The 23748-nt window shown below is 41.6% G+C and overlaps 1 protein-coding gene across 3 annotated transcripts in view; it reads left to right on the top strand.

Annotated features, from left to right (window-relative positions):
* ABHD12 (abhydrolase domain containing 12, lysophospholipase) overlaps nt 1–23748 on the top strand; it is a gene marked incomplete at its 3' end in the record, with an annotated part of 217729 nt that overhangs the window by 160395 nt on the left and 33586 nt on the right. For all 3 annotated transcript variants that reach the window (XM_082252068.1, XM_082252069.1, XM_082252070.1), the window contains exon 7: nt 22346–22475. In XM_082252068.1, the coding sequence (XP_082108194.1) occupies nt 22346–22475 (130 nt within the window). The remainder of the gene's footprint in view (nt 1–22345; nt 22476–23748) is intronic.

Below are 23748 nucleotides of genomic sequence, written 5' to 3'. Positions count from 1 at the left end.
GAAAAAGTATTCAAAACCCTTGAAATCTTCCACATTTTATCATGTTACAACCAAAAACTTAAATGTATTTTATTGGGATTTTACGTAATAGACCAACCTAAAGTGGCACATAATTGTGAAATGGAGGAAAAAGGATAAATGTTTTTTTAAAACTTTTTTGCAAATAAATATCTGAAAAGGGTGCTGTGCATTTGTATTCAGCCCCATTTACTCTGATACCCCTAACTAAAAATCTAGTAGAACCAATTGCCTTCAGAAGCCACCTAATTAGTAAATTAGAGTCCACCTGTGTATAATGTAATCCCTGTATAAATACAGCTGTTCTGTGAAGCCCCAAAAAGTTTGTTAGAGAACCTTGGTGAACAAACAGCATCATGAAGGCCAAGGAACACACCAGACAGGTCAGGGATAAAGTTGTGAAGAAGTTTAAAGCAGGGTTAGGTTATAAAAAAATATCCCAAGCTTTGAACATCTCACAGAGCACTGTTCAACCCATCATCCGAAAATGGAAAGAGAATGGCACAATTGCAAACCTACCAAAACATGACCATCCACCTAAACTGACAGGCTGGGCAAGGGGAGCATTAATCAGAGAAGCAGCCAAGAGGCCCATGGTAACTCTGGAGGAGCTGCAGAGATCCACAGCTCAGGTGGGAGAATCTGTCCACAGGACAACTATTAGTTGTGCACTCCACAAATCTGGCCTTTATGAAAGAGTGGCAAGAAGAAAGCCATTGTTGAAGGAAAGCCATAAGAAGTCATGTTTGCAGTTTGCGAGAAGGCATTGCTCTGCTCAGATGTGACCAAAATTGAACTTTTTGGCCTAAAAGCAAAGCGCTATGTGTGGTAGAAAACTAATACTGCATATCACCCAAAACGCACTATTTTTTTCAGCAGGGACAGAGAAGCTGTTTATAATTAATGGGAAGATGGATGGAGCCAAATACAGGGCTATCTTAGAAGAAAACCTGTTAGAGTCTGTAAAAGACTTGAGACTGGGGTGGAGGTTCACCTTACAGCAGGACAACGACCCTAAACATACTGCCAGAGCTACAATGAAATGGTTTAGATCAAAGCATATTCATGTGTTAGAATGGCCCAGTCAAAGTCCAGACCTAAATCCAATTGAGAATAAGGGGCAAGACTTGAAAATTGCTGTTCACAGATGCTCTATATGTAACCTGACAGCACTTGAGCTGTTTTGAAAAGAAAAATGGGCAAAAATGTCACACTCTCTAGATGTGCAAAGCTGGTAGAGACATCCCCAAAAAAGACTTACAGCTGTAATTGCAACGAAAGGTGGTTCTACAAAGTATTGACACAATTCAAATGCACGCCACACTTTTCAGATATTTATTTGTAAACAATTTTGAAAACCGTTCATTTTCCTTCCACTTCACAGTTATGTGTCACTTTGTGTTGGTCTATCATATAAAATCCCAATAAGGGCCGGTTCACACTCTTGCGAGTGCGGCGATCGCATGTAATTCGGAGCGCACTGCTCCTTCATTACATGCTATCGGATGTGCGGATGCAAATTCAGGCATACACTTTGTATGGCTGAAATTCGCACTGCACCCGCACAAAAGACGCACAGGACAATTTTTTCCAGCCGCATCAGGATCCAATTGCACAGTGGTTCACACTTGTGTGATCCGATCCTGTGCAAACTGTCAGATCGCACTGCGATATGCGATCAAACTGGGGGTGTCGTTAACATTTAATTGACACCCCCTGCGTATCGCATATGGCATTGTGAACTGCCAGGGGTGCGTTTGCGATGCGGGAACAGGCTGCGAATTCGCAGCCTTCCCGCATCGCACAAGTGTGAACCGGGACTAAAATACATTTATATTTTTGGTTGTAACATGACAAATGTGGAAAAATTCAAGGCGTATGAATACTTTTTCAAGGCACTGTATGAGAGGGTTTAAAACCATGCTTGCACTCACTGAAATTACACTATGCTCTTCCTTTATTTATTATAGAGTAGTCTTGTTGATGGGATATAGTAAGAGATGCCAGTGACTACAGAATTTTGTAGGGCCTTATGTAGGAAAATTGTTTATGCCCCATTCAACTGGCAGTGTGCGATCTGCTAAATGTCTGCTTCTACTTTTGCCTCACAGTTTTATTATGTTCTAGCTGCAGCATCTTCCTCTGCACCCTACCTTTCTACCATGCCGCATCATCACACTCATTTGTTCCCAGCATTAGATAATTTTTACTGACAGTGGTGTAGGATAAGGGAACTGTGTTTTTTCACTGGAGCCAACAAAGTGCTTTAGTGCTCCCTTGCAAGGTCTGAAGTGATGAGCTGTGTAGGATTGCCTCATTCCTTCATCTTATTTCAAGTGAGGAGCACTTAATCAATATTGCACTCTGTTACCGGAATACTGTATTGTTTACTTTACATTTACATCTCCCTTCATGTGTATGCCTGTTTAGCATGTTCAAGTTTCTGGATGTATTGTTTGATTGGAACTATATAGTACTGTGCTTTTCCAGATTCCAGCTATGCGTCTCCCAAACCATTGAGAATATTTATCCTTTTGTTAGTGGAGATTTGAAGCTCTGTGTCTGGGCTGTTCGCATCAGCTGCTGTTGTACAGTCTATGAAATTTCATAGAGTGTACCAAGGCTATTGAGTCAGAGAGAATTTTCTTTGAAATAAAGACCCTAGTGTGGGTGTGCTGCATTAGCATCATAATAACCTGCTTTACTGGGAGTATCAAGAGAGCTATTAATCTGGCAGAGCTGTGCAGCACACATTCCCTCTTATTAGTTCTACAAGGTCTCTCTGATGTATAGCTTTCCTCACTGCTGCTGCAGAGACTCTTTTTATAAAGTGCTTCTTTGGGAAGGCCCATTGCTCAGCCGTTTTCTTAGTTCCTGTCTGTCTCGCTGTCCTCAAGGGGAAGCTTTTTCTGCAGAGTAGCAGAATGCCTTTTTGTCTTTGACCCATGCAATTTGGCACTAAAGGAAAAGTGAGCCCCTACCATTGATAATTCACTACTAGGTAGGAATATCTGCTTGCATACCTGCTGTGTTCCAAGCTTAGGTGTGTACAGTCTATTGCATTAGGGAATGCACCCCAAAGCTCAAACACAGATGCATGTGTGTGTGTGTGTGTGTATGTATATATATATATATATATATATATTGTGAGGGGACTAGCTCGGTGGCGGGTGTGGATGACCCCTTGGAGGGGTTAGTTACACAGGGAGATAGCCGAGAATTGGTTGCAAACGACAGTTTGGTTTATTCATGCAATTTTCTTCACCAGACTGCAAGCGTCAAAAACATCCAAAATAATATAAAACACAAAATAAATCCTTGCCACTGAGGGCGGCTACCTTCTCCCATACAGGAACCTACCTACGGAGTCTGTCTCCAACCTACTGTTGGGCAAACTTTGCTGATCCTACAGCAGACACTCAATAGTCCGTGATTTTTCTCTTCACATAGAACACATTCCTTTGTTTGTCTCTTCACATAGCAACCATTCCTTTGCTTGTCTCTTCACATAGCAAACAGTGCATTTATTTCTTTCCACATAGAAATAGTTCAAGACCACCTTGAGTAGTCTTCAGTCTTAATTAATTTCCCCTTCACACAGGAAATGTCCATTGGTTTCTTTTCACATAGAAACGATCCAAGACCTCACCTTGAGTAGTCTTCACACTTGTTACCCTCCTCAGCGCACATCGCTTCAGGAGGTCTTCCCCATGCTCACACAGCTTCAGGGGGCATCACATCTGACTGTCCTCCTCTCCCCAGCTCACACAGCGTCAGGAGGCAGCAATCCTTAGACTTCCTTTGGACAAATTATAGAGGCCTTAACTTCCTCATTCCGAACAGCTGAAGGCCTTTCAACTTCCTTAAGCCGTCCTGGCTACCTCTGCAGCCGACACCCTATAGTAATTGGTGAATTTTCTAAACCAGGTGGAAATGTATCTCCTGTCTGTGACTACATCCACAGATTTACCTGACTTCCTGTCACATACCCCCCCCCCCTCTTGTTTCAACCCTAGGGTTGGGACACAGTTTTCCAGGCACGCATGTGTCAGGCACTGCTCTTGACTCTCACTGATAAGCCTCTTAGTATCTTCAGGATGAAACTGTTTCTGTCATCTTCATTGACAGATTTCTCATAAATGCCACACAGTTTGTCTCTTATCTCATATACATCTTCTTCCACTGCATTTTTGCCATTTCGCTCCTTCTCAAGTTTGTCCTGCATAACCGTCTGTCCTATCTGCCATGGAGGACCGTGATCCATAGGAAACTCAATTGTGCTAGTCTTAATGTCTTCAACATTCTTGAGCCGCCACTCTCTGCAATCAATAAATGATTTCCACAAAACTTTGAGAACCTCTGCTTCACTTGGCTTTGTTCCAAGAAATATCTGTACTTTATCAACTTTCCTTCCACCATCATATGGGTCAAAGGCAGTAACACAGTCTATTACAGGTTCCTTCAATGCACTTTCTGCTATTGCACTACTTTTTCCTTGTAGCTCCTTTAGTATTTCCTTGATTTGGTTGAATTGCATATCTGCTGAACTATTTGACCGCTCAAGGTCACCTAGTTCCTTTTCTTTATCTGAACTCCATATGGAATGTATCTCAAGATCACGATCAAACTTCTGCCACCTGTCTTTCACCAGTTCCATTTTGGAAATATTCCCTGAAAGGCACTTATTCATTTGCTTCACGTTTTCACCAACAGCCTTAGTTTTCTCCACTAAGTGGTGTTTGCTTTTTTCTCCAAGTTTTATATCACTTGCTTTAGTTTTCTCCACTAGGTTTTCAGCCTGAACTGAGAAATCATCACATTTCTTACACAGCTCCTTTGTTTGCTGAAGCTCTAATGATACATTTTCCAATGCTTGAAGTTTTTGAAGGAACTGTTTATTCCAAAGGGGTGATTCAAGCAACATGTCATCACATTTCTGATGCTCACTCAGGACAGACCCCAAAACACTGATCCTTTTATAAACTGCATCAGGCACACTATCCCCTCTTTGGGACAGATCCTCTGTTGCCTGTAATTCCTCTTCAAGTTCTTCCAACTGAATCCTCATCTCTTCTACTTGCTGTTCTGAAGGCTCACTTAGACTTTTCTAGCTCCTGAACGCTTTTCACAGCATCATCCCTGGAGCTGACTAAATCTTCCATCTCTGTAGGTAGCTGTTGGTTAACTCTTTTTAGTTCAACCTTACACTCTAGAGCTTCCTCCAAGGAGCGAGCCAAGAACAGGGCTTTGCTCTCTTTATCACGCGCCTCTGTTTCTGCACGGTCGCGTTCTTCTGCATATTTTGCAGACACAGTCTTCTCCTCACCGAGCATCTGATCAAACTTCTTTTTCACATCTTCCACATTCTCTAATGAACCAACGCTTTCTTCCATGCGTTTTTTCATATCCGCTATCTGAGCTTGCAATGTTGCGACTTGCTCTGATAGGTTTTTCTTTGCTTCCTCCTCCTCTTTTAATTGTTCCAGGAAGCCATTTTTCTCATCTTCCATTTGTTTGAGCTTTGTGCTAAAACTCAGCCTTTGACACCTCTCTTCCTGTAAGAGTTCCTGCGTGTCTTGCAGCTGCGATTCCAAGATAGAGAAATCCTAGGCAATTTCTCTAGATTTGCTGTCTGCTTGAGAAAGCTGATTTGTAACATTGTCCAACTCAACCTGCAGTCGGTTTGCCTTCTCTGACAGCTTAGCACACAATCGGTCACCTTCTGACACCTTGACTTGCGATTCATGCAGCTGTGCCTCTACTTTTTTTCTCTTGTGTTCAGAATCTCCTTTTCCCTGCATAAGAGCCTTCACCTCATTGGCTAGTTTCTGGGAATGAGACTGTAATTCTGCCACACAGGCTTCTTTCTCCTTTAACTGCTGCTGGACACGTTGGGCTTCATCTTTCCAACTTTCACAGTCCGTATGTAATTCATCTACCACATTGCTCAAAGTGGTGAGCTCATACACAGTACTCAGTAATTTAGCCTCTCTCTCATTTTTCTCCTTGTAGCTGAGAGACAATGTCGTTTTCAGAGCGACATTCTGTTCCTGCGCATCTTGCAGGTCTATTTTTGTAGCTTCCAAAGACTGAAGACTTTTTTCCAGCTGATTGCGCAACTCCAACATATCACACATACTTTGCTTCTGCAAAGTCTGAATTTCAATTTCCTTTTCCATGAGGATGGTATCTTTCTCCATTGTAGTCTCTCTATGTTTTTGTAACTCAGAAAAAAGAAGAGCAGTGGATTCTTCCCACTGTAACACCTGAGCCTGCAAGTTTCTATGCTCCATCCTAAGCAACTCTAGGGCGTGTTCCCTTTCTTCCATTTTCCGTTGCAAGGCATCCCGCTCAGCCCTGCACACATACTTGGTTTCCTCCAAACCGATGGCCTCCATTGCTGCTGGCGTCTCTGTTTCCAGCCTGCCATGCTCTCTTGGTGAGCCTGTTGTTGAGCTGCAAAGCTCCGCTGAAAATCCGCATTTGCCTGCTGTTGAGCTGCATTTGCCTCAGTGTTGCTAGGGACAACAACCTTTCTCTTTAGCAGATTCTGTTCAGGCATGGATGGGGCTCGTTCAGGCGGTAACATCCCCTCCATCCATAGAATCCGGTCTCTCATTTCAGCTATCTTTGCATCTTTCAGGCGTTTTGATCGCCCCATCTTCAATTACTCCACAAAAAAATTTTCACAGTCCAGCAAAAACTTTTGAGACCACTGTCTCTTTAAAGCCAGTAGCTTTTCTCTCTCTTGCAGGATCTCCTTTCCTGCACACACAGTTTGTGTAGTCTCATGCACCAGACACAACAAAGTCCATCAAAAATTTTGAGACCACTGTCTCTCTAAAACAAGTAGTTTTTCCTCTCTTTCAGGATCCTCTCTCCTGCACACACAGATTGTGCAATCTCATGCACCATACAAAGTTCATAGAACAGATGCACTTCTTTGCAGGGATCTCTGCTTCTGCCCACTGCATACCTCCACCATATGTGGGGGATCTAGCTCGGTGGCGGGTGTGGATGACCCCTTGGAGGGGTTAGTTACACAGGGAGATAGCCGAGAATTGGTTGCAAACAACAGTTTGGTTTATTCATGCAATTTTTTAAACCAGGTGGAAATGTATCTCCTGTCTGTGACTACATCCACAGATTTGCCTGACTTCCTGTCACAATATATATATATATATATATATATATATATATATATATATATATATATATATATACACACACACCAATAAATGTAAACAAACTTTTTAAAATGTATTAAAACATGGACAGTGGCATTAGATAGTGTCAGTCAGTTGAGCAGTGGACGTGTCGATAGGGCAGAGGTTGGTGTCAATAGAGCAGCAGATGGTGTCAGTAGCAGGGGAAATCTGTGCCGTACGGGGTGATTAGGGTGTGCCCAGGCACATCCTGCACACCTTGTGCTCACGCCTATGGTTCCAACCATGAAGTTTGTCAGTTCCCATAACCTTCCCCATTTTGCTATGGCCATTATGTAGACCTGTAACTTATGTACAGACACTAGTCAAGGTTCCCTCACACAATTGTCAGTTTCTGCAGTGTATTCAAGTGATGAAGCAATCCTGAAGCAAAAAACTTGCTTGTTGGGGTGCCATAGATCGAAATAGTCAGTTGCTGTAAGCTCCTTCGCCACACACCTATTAAAAAGACACTAAATGATATCCTTATTTTCAAAGAATAATCCATACGCATCCACTACTTAAGAAACAATTGAATGGAAAATAGATTGCAGGATCATTATTGTGCTTTTCTGCCTCTTTGTAAGCTCCTCCGTGAGCTCCTGAGCCTCTTCTATTCCCTTTCACTTACTTTTGTTTGGAATAAACAGTGAACGTTAGTTGTGGTCATTTGAACCGCTCTATGCATATTACAAATCCTACAATCCATCTCAGGAGCAAGCAAGAGAGGGTGGCTACATTCCTACATACAGCCGGACCATAGAGAAAGAATGTAGCCACCCTCTAACAAGAAGTCAGCTCACAGCAACAAAAAAAAAAAAAGGGGATTTGGAGGTGGCTGAGAGCAATAGAAGATGCCTTTTTTGAAATAAGAATACATAGTGTATAAATAAAATCAGAGTTTAGTGTCACCTTTTAAGGTAAACATGGTAATCGAATCCAGTGTTTGTTAACCTTTTTTCAGTCGGGCACCCTTGAAAAGTATTTTCATTCTTGAGGCACCCCTATTGAAGTCTTGGTTCACGTTACTGCCTGTCGCGGAACATTCGCAAAATCAGGCTCATTCCTGACATACAGAAATGCTCTGCTATTTAGGGGTGCCATTAATTCTTAATGGTATCCAACATATTGGTAAACATAGGGTGCTTTTGGTGCGGCGCAATTTTAAAAAAAGGGTCAGGGACTTCTTTCCCTGCATTTTTGCGGGTAGGGAAGCCCATTGAAATGAATGGGATGTCCTACACGAAGCATGCAGCCACACAGATGTGAACCAAAGGGCTTGTTCACATGTCAGGTTGGAGGGGCGGTAAAACCACATGGTCAAGCTTTTTTAACCACCACCAACTTCTCCCCCATTAGCTGCAGAGGCAGCAGCTGGAGGTGTACACATGCTGTGGCTGCAGCTGGAGGTATACCCAGCATGAATGGGGCTGCACTGCATTATACAGTTGCAGTGTAGTGATGCTTCATTTACGGGCTTAAAACAGGTGGTGAGGAGGAAACATGTTGCCTCTTTACCACCTGTTAAATGCCTCTGAAAAGCTATCTAAGCATGAATTGCTTTTCAAAGGAGCAGCAGTCCTTTCTGCCATCACAAACAAGCCCTACAGGAAAAGGGGGGTCAGGATTACAAGTAACATATATATATATATATATATATATATATATATATATATATATATATATACACACACACACACACACACACACAGACACATGGATATATGCACACATAAAGAAACGCCTACAGACACATGTACACACATATATACACACATACACATGTACACACACCCATACATACTCATGTACACACATACATACACGCACATATACAGACACATGTATACACACAGAAACACATTTTATAAAGCTCTTGAAAACATTCCAGCACAGTACCTTTCCCATTCAACCGGGTACTGCACTGTATGGGGAAGCAGAGAGCACAGCACCCTTCCCCTCCATTTTTTAACTTTTGAGGCTTACGGAGCTCCCTCACAATGCCGATGTACAGTTCGGCAGGAGATGGGGCTCATCTGAAAGCCCTTCTCTCCTCTTATCCCGCAGGACACCTGAGTACCTCTAGCAGCACACCAGTGTGCCGCGGCACACTGGTTGAGAAAGGCTGATCTAATCCATAAAAACAATACTGAGTCTACAAATCCTCTGAAGACAGTTGTATATCTGGGGCTGTGTTAAAATCAGCTAAGACTAGATTATTGCCCTCTGAGATGATGATTGAGCTACCAATAAATATACATTTAAGGATACCAAATCGTCCATGATAATCTCTCTGTACTTCCACTACCTCAGCCTTTAGAACTTTGGTAACCAAATGGAGGCTCCTTGGAAATATGGAAATATGTAAAGCTACATTGTAGGTCTGGGTGAACTAGGATTTCGCCCAGACTTCTCGTACTGAAAGTGCTTAGTCTCCTCTTCCGAAAAAGAAGTTTGGTTCCTCAGGCCAAAAAAGAAAAAGTGGGATTTTATAGGCAAGTTTAAATATTATTCATTTTATTAAGAAAGGATTACATATCAAGGTAAAAAAACAGCAAAAGAATAACATTGGTTGCATAGGTAATAGGTATTCCACAGTATTACACAGTAGGTAATTTATGAACCATTTTACTTATTAAATGGTGATTCCTGGTTGTAGAACTAGGGTTCCGACGCGTTTCGGCATATATTGCCTTTGTCAAGGAAAAAAACATCACCATTTGCTATAAAGTGAAAAAGTGAAAAATACAGAAAATTAGTGACTTATTGTGAGAAATATATCAAAGCAAAACAAATAAACATCGTTTTTTCTTTTTGTGTACCTAGACTTCAGGAACATCTGTGCCCATGGGGAAGTGGGGGGAAAGAAAAGTTCAGGTCCTATGCCCCCCAAGCTTGTTACTGGATCCTTGAGCCTATTGGTCTGAAAAAGGGGAGTGGGTTGGTTTGATGCAGGCATGAGTCATTTAGTGCCATGTTTGAGCTAATAAATTTGGATATTCCAAAATTTACCTCAAGTACACGTTTAATTCCTCTTGGGGATGAGTAGAGTCCTGGGGTATTTGGGTAAAAACCCAGGCTTCTATGTGTAACCACGGGTACTCCTGGTTTCCCTGGGAGAGTGGATAAAATTTGGGTATGTAAGGCGTGTACATAAAAGAGGCCTAGAGGTACAGTAGGTATGAAGCTGCACTTACGTTTGGAAAAAGGGGATAAAAGACACTGGTGTCCTCCGATTGGTCCCAGAGGTGTAAGCATATGATCCTATGTGAAAAATAATAATATATAATATATAATAAGGGAAGGAGAGAGAGGATTGCCGAAATAATAATGTAATAAGGCTTACTGGAAGTTTTGAAGGAGAGGTCCTTAGGTTTGACAGATTCCGAGATCAGTAGAGGGATCTGACCCTCTTACCGAGGATGCAGGGTCACTGAATTTCTGTCTAGCAGAAAAAATACATCATTTTAGTATAATATGGGTGATATTTGGGATTTGGCCAGCAGGTGGCGCTGTGCCACAGTTTGGCAACTTACTTTATAGATGCTTGTCCTCTGCCACAGAAATATGGAACTCTGTCTGACAGAAGGAAAGAAAAGGATAACTAGTTTTGGTAAGTAAAAAATATTTAAGAGTGGTCTCCTCTTCCTGCACACTGTGCTCTCCACAACAAAATTAGAAGCAGCAGATGACATATCAAGCTCACTTCGTTTCACTTCAAGTTTTAAGCATCATCAAGCTCTTCCCCTGATCTCTACTGTCCCTGACCCATCTCCTACAACCATTTTCTTACTCTGCACTCAGTCTATCTGTCCCCAGTCACTGTTCTGCAGTTCAAGTGTTATATGAAAGAACTCATCCCCTGGATGGGTATTAGCTATTTAAACAAAGTACATAGGAAAGCCTATTGAGGTGGAGAACATGGAGATGCCTGTGAAGGACATGAAGGAGGGAAGAAAATGGAAGCCCTCTACATAGAGAACTAGTATAGGCACTTACAATATTCCAGGGGCAATGGTTCAAGGTGGAAGGTTGTTTGGTGTCTGGAGGCGACACGTTTTGAGGGATGGCCTTTCTCTCCCAGCCAGGTAGAAGCCTCGGGGGGGGAGGGGGTTCAAGGCGATGTTTTTTTACACCATGCATCCATTGAAGCATTGCCTGGTAGAGGTAAGCAATGTCTTCATCTCTGAGGCACTTTTTAAAACCCAGGTAAAAGGCCTATTGTCACTGGTTCTCGAAATCCTGGCATTCTTATAGTTTAGGGTTTCTTTCTTGCACACAACTCTCAGAATGGCAAATTTGTTAAGACAGTCAAGTATATTTGCAATTCGAAGACAAAGGTTGGTGCTTGGGGTGGGGGCCTAAGTGAGGTGCTGTGAGCTCTTTTAGTAGTAAATGACACATTAATCTCCATATCAGGAAGATCTGTCAAGTTCAAGTGTGAGCTCTCAATCTATAAAGGGGGTCTCTGCTATCCACAGTTCTGGTTGTACAACTTATGCCTAGAATCAACCATATGATAATGGGACTCTTAATTTGTGCCTCAAAATGGTAAACCAAACAATTAAAAAATGACCAAAGCTTTATTTCACCATATTGAAAATACCACCTAAGTGGTGATTATTTTAAAACCAGTATACAAAACGTATCATTACAGAGGTCATTGCATCAGGCGGTTGTCATATGACACACATCCTATTTCGCCAGATTCACCGCTTCCTCAGGACCAAAATTGGTCCTCAATTGATTAGGACTTCATCCAGCCACAACTCCTTCCAAATCAGGTCCCACAGCTCTGTCACCCACTCATGGGTAGGTCTCCTAGGAAAGATAACCGCAGTGCAACTTATACCTGGAACCTCTGTTCTTCACTGGGAAAGCTCTCTCTCTCTGCCTCCGCTGCACATCCTCTAAGGCCCCATACCACAGTTCCTTTCGAGTGGCATCTCTCCAGTCCAGTATGCCTTCCTCTGATACAGGCTCATCCTGTTGGGCCAAGTGTTGCTGCAACCTCCAGAGAAACTCCTCCTCATATGGGGATTCTGCACGGGTGTTAGCTCACTCCATAAAATTACCTGCGTCTCCGATAGCTGCTTCTCCTCGTACTAGCACGCCATCCCAACGCTTGCCACAAATGTAACGGATCAACTGGCACCCTGACTGGGAACCTCTATTGACGGATGCAACTAGTGCTTCCCGAGGGCTCCAAGCACTCCACCAGATACCATAACCACCGCAGACCCCACAAACCGCCGCAGCTTGGTTGGGGTCTCGCTGTCTCCTATCCACCCTGGACCTACAAACAGGCTCCAGGTTCCAGTGGGTGAACCTCTCTTTCCCCAGAGAGTGGAACAGGAACAAGCTCGTACAAGAGCTCAGTGATTATCCAAGGGAGTATGAAGAGCATAGCAATCCCTTGTAGCAGATTCCCCCAATAAGAGACTGGACTCTAGATTGAGGGTGAAGTAGAACTCAAGATTTAATGGTACAGCTGCTCTTTTATACAGTTTTCCCCCACAAGGTTTCCGTCCAGGTGGACCTTGTGGGGAACAGGACATGAAATTCACAATCTAATAAAAACAGAGTTTTACACTCAGTCACTCACATACAGTGTACACAATCCCTCCCTCTGCCTGATTACATTATCATATGCAGATTAAATTTTATACAGAAACAGAATTAACGTGAACTAATTATCTAGCCATCTGGACAGAAAAATGTGAGTTTATTAACATTTAACAATGGGACAGGCAGACTTAACACAATCCACATTCCACCTCAATAGATAGACAATAGGACAAGACTGCCAATAACAGTCTGTCCGTCTCCTTCATTGAAGTACATGGAATACACATCTAGGTGTCACAGACTTCATGACAACAAGCTATAGGTCTCACAGTGTAAAGTGGGATTAAATCTTCATAGTTCTTGAGAGATATCGTTGATAAATATTACTCTCCTATTTGAAGTTATCCAAACCATTTTCACAGTGCCCCTTAGGTATCTGTCTTCGTCTGAGTACCGTCGCAAACATATTTTTAACCCCCCCCCCCCCCCCCGGACAATATGGGCTATAGCTCTGAATTGGAAATCTTACCCGATTTTCTTCATCAATAGAATAGACACGATAATGTTGGAGAGAACTTTTCACTCTCCTTCTGATACTATGCCCCTCTTTTCAGATAAATGGGACATATGGTTTTCTAATAGACATTTTTTTTAGAGTGATTCTATATATGACCTATGTAAGGCTTATTATCTTCAAAATTTTGGGATGTGTTTAACGGTTTTCCTTTTTTGTTTTACTTGTCCTCTGGCTTTTGACGCTGGTATCATTACAAGCTACATATAAATGTGTTTGATAAAATGAACCTTCTTATTGTATTACCTACTTATAAGACGTGCAGGTTTCTATACCTTTATAGACTGGTATATCCATGATGCCAATTCTTTGATACTGTTTTTTTTTGGATATAACTATACTGTACCTTTTTGTATTCTGCTACTGTAATAAACAATTTGTAAATAAAGATTACAAAATGTAAAAATAAAGAAGAAGTTTGGGTGTGGCGCCAGAAAGCCAACAAAGCGCAGATTATTCAGTCTAGAGCTAGGTCCTAGTCTCCCAGTTTGATTCTATACAAAGAGAATTTCATTTTAGCAGTGAAGAAGTCAGCAGAAAGAGGGAAGATGGCATCCTCCATAAAGCTAATGCACTCTTCTGTTAGGGTTGTCAGCTCACTAAGGGACTTGCATATCCTGTTTCATTAAAGAGAACTCAATATGTATTTCATCTATTTGTGGTGTTTGGGATGTTTTACAGTCTCCTATTGCATCTATTATCTGGGATAAGGTGGGCTCCCCAGTGGTCTCAGGATTCTGCCTCTTTCCCAGTTTGTCAAAGCTGTTTGATGACTATGAGGAAAGAGAGGAGCTGGTGACAAAGTTGGAATGGGGCATCCCATGGTCACTATGGGGGAAATTTACTAAAACTGATGTACTCAGAATCTGGTGCAGCTGTAGATGGTAGCTAATCTGTTTCTAGCTTAACCTTGTTCAATTAAGTTTTGACAATAAAACCTGATTGGTTTCTTTGCAGAGCTGCATTCGATTTTGGGATATACAGCTTTAGTAAATAACCCCCTATAAGGAGTGGGATCCAGAGGGGTGGCCAGGTTATTTGGATTTAGTTCACCTTTTAATTTTTCGTGAAAAGGTGAATCCTTTAGTTATCTGAACTTGATAAAGCTGACGTGTATATATACTAACCCTTGTTCATACCCTTATTACCATAGATCGAAACCCTCCAGTTTTCACGATTTTTCTAAGAATTTCCGAAGTCCCTCATAGTGACTCTCTCTCCACACAGGTTCTAGCCACCCCTCATTACCATTCAATAGAATACTTTGTTAGGATAGACAGTGTTCAAATCTAGTTTACAGCTGAAGAACTACAAACAGTACAGACCGGTTAATTATGTTTAAACATTACTCCACAGCACCCTCCTAAACATCCTAAATCAGGGAAAACATGTAAGGTTTTTAAGCAAGTAAAAAGCACTTAAAAAAAATGCAATTTTAAATGTTTTTTTCTTTAGCTATGGTATGTAATGGGTAACAAACATAAAGTAGGTGTAATCCCAATTTGGCTTCAAAAAGAGGAAAGTTACTTTAAGTCTTGATGGATGTTTTTCCTATATCAGATCTCTAGAGAATCTTTTTCACTGGTATGCAGATGAAGTTTTGTGGAGTTTATATAAGACCTGCGGGACACAGATCATCTTTATTGAGTTTGATCTGCCCACCCCAGTGAGCTGTAATTTCAATATTACATTTTAATTGAAGTTTAGGATCGACACCACAAAGCTACTAATTTATTTCCTGGTAGTCTCCCGTCTCAACTAGTAAAACTCCCTTCCTGTTGACCTACCTTTTGCACAGGCTTCAGTTTATTATGAATTATGAAAGTGCTGCAAAAACTGTTGGCACTATATAATGGTAGCTACTAATTCCATTTGACTAGCACAAGTGGGTCGATCTTGGAGGGTGGGATCCACAGGGAGCCTGTGAATTGGTCCTAGTATAAGGTAAATTCAGAAATAATTTTTGAGGAGGTAGTATCTCCTAAGAATAATAGTGCATCATCTGCATATGGGGATATTTCCTACATAATATTCCTCAGGAAGCCAACAAGTTTTGGGTCAGTGAGACTGATGTATCTATATCAAGGACACATATCAGGGGTGACTGGACACCACTGCCTGGTACCACTCTTTATTGTTTCAGAAAGAAGGGTATTCACACTAATGTGTTTGGCTATTGGATTTGAGTACAGAATTTGAATCCATGTTATAAATTAATGATCCAAACCAAAGATTTTCCAGAAATATTGCCACTCCACTAAAATCAAATGCCTTAGCAGCATCTATTGGGAAAATGTTGTCTGTTAGCATCTGTAGGTTTAGATATAGTCTTCAAATATTTATAGTTGTTGGTCTATTCTGGATAAGTCTGTTTGATCGATATGGATTATGTTATGCATTATTTTAGATAGTCTGCAGAGAATGCTCTGGCAGTAATCTTTAGGTCTAAGGTTAATAGTGAAATCAGCCAATAGGATTCTGGTATCAAGAGGTCTTTGCCTGGTTTTGTCAGAACTATTATTGTAGCCTAATTCATCAAGGTGGGTAAGTATATCACCAATTTTATTTTGGATTTCAGATGGCAAGCCATTGTTGGAGCCTTTAACATGGTCCTGTCTGTCTCTTCTAAGCCTGGAAGAGTGGCTCATTGTTATTTTATCACAGTCGTGTGATAGTTTATGTTCTTGTGGTTGTATTCAATATGAGCAAAGAAATATTACACAAATACTTATAACTTTTGAGTAATGACAGATACAGATAATAGAAAATTTGACAAGAATATTTAACTAAAGATGCTGTTTCGCCACAGAGTCCTGCTTGCGCGGCATGGCAGATAATCACAGACGCATGCATGATAGCAAGCTCTGAAGACAAGACTGAATTTTCCAAGTTATAACTGTAGTATATAGGACTTGTGTGTAAGCAATGGCTAACCCACCCCATTAAAGAAAAATGACTTCTAAGGAAGATAGCACATTCGTGAAAGGAGATTAGTGGGCTGGCTTGTCCATATAGTCAGTTTACACTGACATTTCTATAGCATCAAGGCATCTAAAGTGACCATCCTTATATGTCTTGGCCTCTAATCAAGTTTAGAATTTATTATTAGATAATGTGAGCCAATAATAATAAGGAAATACAAAAATGCAATTTCCCATCAATTGTAAATATTGCATCTTGGCTATATGAGACTTTAGAATCAGGGAGATTCAAACTATCTGTTAAATTCTCGGTAGTAAAGGTAGTGTTAGTAAGATGTTGTCCTAAACTAGAGTATATGCCTTTAATGCAGGGAGATGCTGTTTGTGCTTTTGCTATCATGGCCAACATATGGCCCGTGTTTCCATCTTCATAGTATTTTTGGGAGTGAGGAATCCTTTTACTTCGTTTTGGAGACTTTTTTTATATAACTGTTGGGAATCAGCCCACAGTTTATGATTCCCTGCATTAGGATTAGTAACCTAGGCTAGTTTAGCAGTTTCAACTGCTTCTATTATAATTCCATAATGCCCACTGTCTAGATATCTTTGTTTATATGTGAGGTTTTTTTTTTTTTTCTTACACATATACCTCTTAGAAATTATTTCAATTTACCCCAGACAACATAACAAGGTGCTAAATATCTGTTAACATCAAGACATTCTGGTGGGCCATACCAGTCCCCAAAAAAATAAAAAAACTAGTAAACTACAATCTATTTTCCATGCCTGCTCTCAAATTTCCACTCCAAATTGTGGTGAAAAAAAGGATTTTGAGCCATTATAACCTTATTCCTCTGTATTAAATTTGTTCAGTGGTCAGAAGGTGACATAGAGCATGTAATCTTCCAAGGTGAAAAGTCCTGAAGAGGGTGTCAGAGACCCAAATTGCGATAATACTTGGAGGGTCCTTTGCATTAGAGCTCACGCTCATTGTGGTCTAAGCAGGCTGCAACTGCGTTGGGAGGATCAATAAAATGTATTTTCCTGTAACTACTCTCAGCTTTCCTGGGTACAGCATGGTGTAGCTTATTCCCTTTTTGCAAGCATTTTTTAACATCCAGATATTTGGTGCAATACTTCTGAATTTCAACAAATAACTCTCGAAAGAACAAGACTTTGGATCCCTGTACTCTAGGTGTTTATTCTTTCTAGCCAATTTTAAGGCAATTTCCCTATCCCTGTAATTGAACAATTCAAGTGTAGTTGTAATGTAAATGAATTATTGAAAAGATCTAAGAGGGCCCCCTGGTGATGGACAGGATGGCACTCTGTGCTTTTTTCACAAAAAAAATCAGTGTGTGAAGTTATCATTTCCCAAAAGTAGGTATAATTTACACTTTGAAATGCATTTTTTCACACGTTTTTACTGCTTACCCCCCCCCCCCCCGCAAACGCTGCCTTATGGAGGTATACACATGGCATGACAACAATGCTTTGCATCGCGGTGCAGCAAAAGATCACTGCTTTTGCATTTAGTGGGCAGTACAGCCTGCCAAACACCACTTATTCAGTGCTATACATGCAGTTGTGGTGTGGCAGTGCAGGCTTTTCTGGGGACCTCACCAATTTTCGAATGCCCTCTGAAAAGCAGTCCAACGTGGATCACTTCATAAAGTGCAATGCCAGTGTAAGAAAGCCCTTAGACAAATAGTGTTCTATGAAATTTGTGTGAGATTTATCTTCTGCTTGTTCTGGCATTCCAATGATATAGAGATTATTTCTACATAAACAATATACCTTAAATTTGTGATAAGTAGGTTTAAATGAAGTAGTATGCAGACTGAATTCTAGGTACTAATGCTGCTCTCTAGGATTGTGGTACATTTTCCATTATATGCCTTCCTAGGTTTAGGTTGGTATGTAGGACCTGTTAGAAAAGTATTACATGTATTTACTGCCATTAAGATATCCTGCAAGGTGGGTTCTGGTTCCTCCTCAGTATTACATGTATTTACTGCCATTAAGGTATCCTTCAACGGGGGGATCTGGGCCCTCCTCATTATCTGCTGGGTAAACAACAGGTATAGGCATTGAGGGAATACTGACAATTCCATGGGAATTCTTTGCAGTTGAGTGTACCCCATTATTATCTGGCTGGGATCTGTCTGCAATTCCACTGCAAGGTAGTGGTCTGAGTGCAGAAGGCATTTTGGTAGTTGCTCTTTTGCGTACAAATGTATCCAGTTTTGATGGTGGTCTTTAGTGGATGGTCTTTAGTGGAATGCTAAGGTAGCGGTTCCCTGTCATTTTGGGCCTCTCAGTCTGTGGTGCTGGAGTCTTTTCTTTTCGCCTTAGTCTTGAGGTTCCCAGAGATCCTCAGTGGCAAGTCAGGGTTTAAGGCAGCTGCCAAATGTCCAGGAGGACAGGATTCTGTTAGGTCCTTTTTAACAAGATCATTGCTTGGACATTCGACAAGAGATCCAGAGCATGCCTCTGCTCACATAGTGTAAATAGCTATGCCGCACCCCAGGTTACTTCATTTTCAAACAAAAATGTGTTCTGTTCAGCCTCCTCCACCCTCCTAATGATTGCTATATTCTGCAAACCTCACACACATACTTTATAATGTATGGTAGCCAGTGGCCTGCCTGCTCCTAATGTTCCAGTTCTACTGTAATGTCCCATTCTGGTTGCCTTTATCTTACATGGTCTTAAAGAATAATTGCTGCCTAAAGTGCAAATTCTGAGCAGTGTTAATTTTGACACTCACATTTCGATTTAGTTTTAGTCATAGGGGTTTGTTAACTAAAGGCAAATCCACTGTGCACTATAAATGCACTGGAAGTGCAGCCACTGCACATCTGAGGGGGACATGCAAGGAAAATAAAAAACAGCATTTTCGCATGCACATGATTGGATGATAGAAATCAGCAGAGCTTCCCCTCATTTCAGATCTTTTCCTCAGATCTACAGTGACTGCACTTCCAAGTGCACTTGTAGTGCACAGTGAATTTGCCTAAATCAACCCTATAGTCTTTTGACTAAAATTGCATTATAGTTTTTGTCTTATTTTAGTCATCTGAATTGCATTAGTTTTAGTCGTATTTTAGTCTACTAAAATCTCCCGTACATTATGGTCGAATAAAGTCTTATGGGTGTAGTAATTGTAATGCATTATTTAAGCATTTCTCTAAAATTGCCAAACTCATTATATACTCCAGGAGTAAAATACTGTCTATTAGAGCCAAATAACTTGTTATTTTTTATGGTATTCAGGTTTGAACTTGCACTACAGACAGATTTAGTCGTTGTGATATATAACATCCTTATAAATAAAACCAAGTTTCATAAACAAACCAAATTATTGCTTTTTGACAAACAGAAGTGTAACTTAAAAAAAAAAAAAAACTGTAAACTGCATTACCTGAATATATTATAGGAAAAGAAAGGCCTTTTTCTTTTAGCAGCTTAGTAGATGGAAAGAGACCAGGCAGCCCAAAGTCAATATATATTTTGTCTGGTTCTAAAGAGTTTGTAAACTTTACAGTATGCCCATAATAATTAGGAGGGCCAGGAGGGTAATAGTTTTGTGGTGTCAAAGTTCAGTTAAAATGCTAAAAATAATCTCTAAAATGTGGGTTCTAGATGATTGGTGAAAAAATTGAAGCCCCATGCATTCAAACAACTTTATCCGTCCACCAATAACTGGGATACTCCACAGACAACCTTCTATCTGGTGCCCTTTGCCTCTTACTCAGGCTTTATTATAGAAGAGCACAAAGGCATCAGGGAGATTAGAAGTATAGATACACACATGAGAACGCTCCTACATAATCTTTAATCGGATTTATATAATTATATACACAGTGTATGTATGTGTATATATATATATATATATATATATATATATATATATATATATATACACACACACACACACACACGCAAGAGTTTTTCTATGTACACAGAAGGCCTATTTCTCTCAAATATTGTTAAAAAATCTGTGTTAGTGAGCACTTCTCCTTTGCCAAGATAATCCATCAACCTCACAAGTGTGGCATATCAAGATGCTGCTTAGACAGCATGATTATTGCGCAAGTGTGCCTTAGGCTGGCCACAATAAAAGCCCACTATAAAATGTGCAATTTTATCACACAGCACAATGCCACAGATGTCACAAGTTTTGAGGGATTGTGCATATGGCATGCTGACTGCAGGAATAGGTGAATGTTCATTTCTCTACCATAAGCCGTCTACAATTCTCTACCATAAGCCGTCTCCAAAGGTGTTTCAGAGAATTTGGCAGTACATCCAACCAGCCTCACAACCGCAGACCACGTGTAACCACACCAGCCCAGGACCTCCACATCGAGCATCTTCACTTCCAAGATCGTCTAAGACCAGCCTCTTGGACAGCTGCTGCAACAATCGGTTTGCATAACCAAAGAATTTCTGCACAAACTGTCAGAAACCATCTCAGGGAAGCTCCTCTGCATGCTCTTCATCCTCATCAGGGTCTCAACCTGACTGCAGTTCGTTGTCATAACCGACTTCAGAGGGAACCGTGAATGCCAACATGTACTGTGACATACTGAAGTAGAGCATGATCCCCTCCCATCGGAGACTGGGCCGCAGGGCAGTATTCCAACATAACGACCCCAAACACACCTCTAAGACAACCACTGTCTTGCTAAAGAAGCTGAGGGTAAAGGTGATGAATGCCAACATGTACTGTGACATACTGAAGTAGAGCATGATCTCCTCCCTTCGGAGACTGGGCCGCAGGGCAGTATTCCAACATGATAACGACCCCAAACATACCTCCAAGACAACCACTGTCTTGCTAAAGAAGCTGAGGTTAAAGGTGATGAATACCAACATGTACTGTGACATACTGAAGCAGAGCATGATCTCCTCCCTTCGGAGACTGGGCCGCAGGGCAGTATTCCAACATGATAACAACCCCAAACATACCTCCAAGACAACCACTGTCTTGCCAAAGAAGCTGAGGGTAAAGGTGATGGACTGGCCAAGCATGTCTCCAGACCTAAACCCTATTGAGCATCTGTGGGGCATCCTCAAACAGAAGGTGGATGAGCGCAAGGTCTCTAACATCCACCAGCTCCGTGATGTCGTCATGGAGGAGTGGAAGAGGAATCCGGTGGCAACCTGTGAAGCTCTGGTGAACTCCATGCCCAAGAGGGTTAAGGTAGCGCTGGAAAACAATGGTGACCACACAAAATATTGACACTTTGGTCCCAATTTGGACGTTTTCACTTAGGAGTGTGCTGTTATACAAACTGTACACTCACTACTTTACGTTGTAGCAAAGTGTCATTTCTTCAGTGTTTTCACATGGAAAGATATAATCAAATATTTACATAAATGTGGGGGGTGAACGCACTTTTGTGTGTGTGTGTGTGTGTGTGTGTGTATATATATATATGTATATATATATATATATATATATATATATATATATATATATATATATATGTATGTATGTGTATATATATATATATATATATATATATTCTAGAAAATATTTCTCAGTGTATGCATTTCTGTACATATATAAATATTAAACTAATTATAACTCATTGACAAATATTAGGTGAAAATTTGTATTTCAAGGATAGTTTATTGTGTGAGTTCTAAATTACCACTAATTGTTTATTATTTCAAAACTGTTTAATTTCTGTTTTGTTTCCTTTAAAAGATAAGTTCACCTTTGGCAACATGTTACATGTTCCACCCATTTGTAGGGTGGAACATGTAACATGTTCCGACTGCTGCAGCCGCTCCCCGCTGTCTTCTCTCCTTGTGATGCAGTGAAACTGCTTGGCCATACGATGTAGGGCCAGATAGCTCACACTGACAGTCTGCAGGAGACCTGTATGTCATAAGCGATTTGCTAATCACTGGTGCAGTGCTTTCGAGACTTCTTTAGTTTATTCATTGTTTTCTGTCTGCCCTAGCTGAATAGCCCTGGTATTACAATGTATATGTAGTGTGTTATCATTTGGCCATCACTGATTTTGTTGTCTCTTATTTTTCAGGATGGGGTGACTCTGCTGGTTCTCCTTCAGAGACTGGTATGACCTATGATGCCCTTCATGCCTTTGACTGGATCAAGGCCAGAAGTGGGGACAATCCTGTCTACATCTGGGGACACTCTTTGGGAACAGGGTAAATATAATAAATTGTCCTTTTAAAATTGGGAACATGCAAAAAGTGCAATAGTTTTACAAAGTTTTTTATTTCAGATAAAGGGTCAGGGTTGGGAGGTGCTTTTGGTTCCAGTGAGGATGCACCTAAAGTTAGTGTTGCACATCCTGTTGCTATACTGTGCTTAGTTTATCTGAAAAAAGGTATCATACATCCAGGGCTTGCCCAAGACATTGTGCTGCTTGGGTCCAAGAATAAAAATGCTGCCTCCCCCCCCCCCCCAAAAAAAAAATCTGTTCATTTGAATGGGCTGCAAAAAGTAACAGACTGTGGAAAAAGTAGTGTTTTCACTGCCTGTAAACACACTGCATTTGCAAGTTCAGGAAAGCTCTAGGTACTGAGTGCAGAGTTCAGGAGTGCGCTGCGTACAGAGTGCAGAGTTCAGGAGTGCGCTGCGTACAGAGTGCAGAGTTCAGGAGTGCGATGCGTGCAGAGTTCAGAAGTGCGATGCGTGCAGAGTTCAGAAGTGCGCTGCGTGCAGAGTTCAGGAGTGCGCTGCGTGCAGAGTTCAGGAGTGCGCTGCGTGCAGAGTTCAGGAGTGCGCTGCGTACAGAGTGCAGAGTTCAGGAGTGCGCTGCGTACAGAGTGCAGAGTTCAGGAGTGCACTGCTTACAGAGTGCAAAGTTCAGGAGTGCGCTGCGTACAGAGTGCAGAGTTCAGGAGTGCGCTGCGTACAGAGTGCAGAGTTCAGGAGTGCGCTGCGTACAGAGTGCAGAGTTCAGGAGTGCGCTGCATACAGAGTGCAGAGTTCAGGAGTGCGCTGCGTGCAGAGTTCAGGAGTGCGCTGCGTGCAGAGTTCAGGAGTGCGCTGCGTGCAGAGTTCAGGAGTGCGTTGCGTAAAGAGTGCAGAGTTCAGGAGTGCGCTGTGTACAGAGTTCAGGAGTGCGCTGCGTACAGAGTGCAGAGTTCAGGAGTGCGCTGCGTGCAGAGTTCAGGAGTGCACTGCGTGCAGAGTGCAGAGTTCAGGAGTGCGCTGCGTACAGAGAGCAGGGTGCAGGAGTGCACTGCGTACAGAGTGCAGGGTTCAGGAGTGTACTGCGTACAGAGTGAAAAGATCAGGAGTGTGCTACGTGTCAAGTGCAAAGATCAGGAGTGCCCTACGTTCAGAGTGCAGGGTTCAGGAGTGTACTGCGTATAGACTGCAGGGCTCAGGAGTGTGCTACACAGAGAGAGCAGAGTTCAGGAGTGCACTGCGTACAGAGTGCAGAGTTTGAGAGTGCTACGTACAGATGGC

Source organism: Pelophylax lessonae, assembly GCF_965119305.1.
Source record: "Pelophylax lessonae genome assembly, chromosome: 3".
NCBI lineage: Eukaryota > Metazoa > Chordata > Amphibia > Anura > Ranidae > Pelophylax > Pelophylax lessonae.
This window is presented reverse-complemented; position numbering and strand designations above follow the sequence as displayed.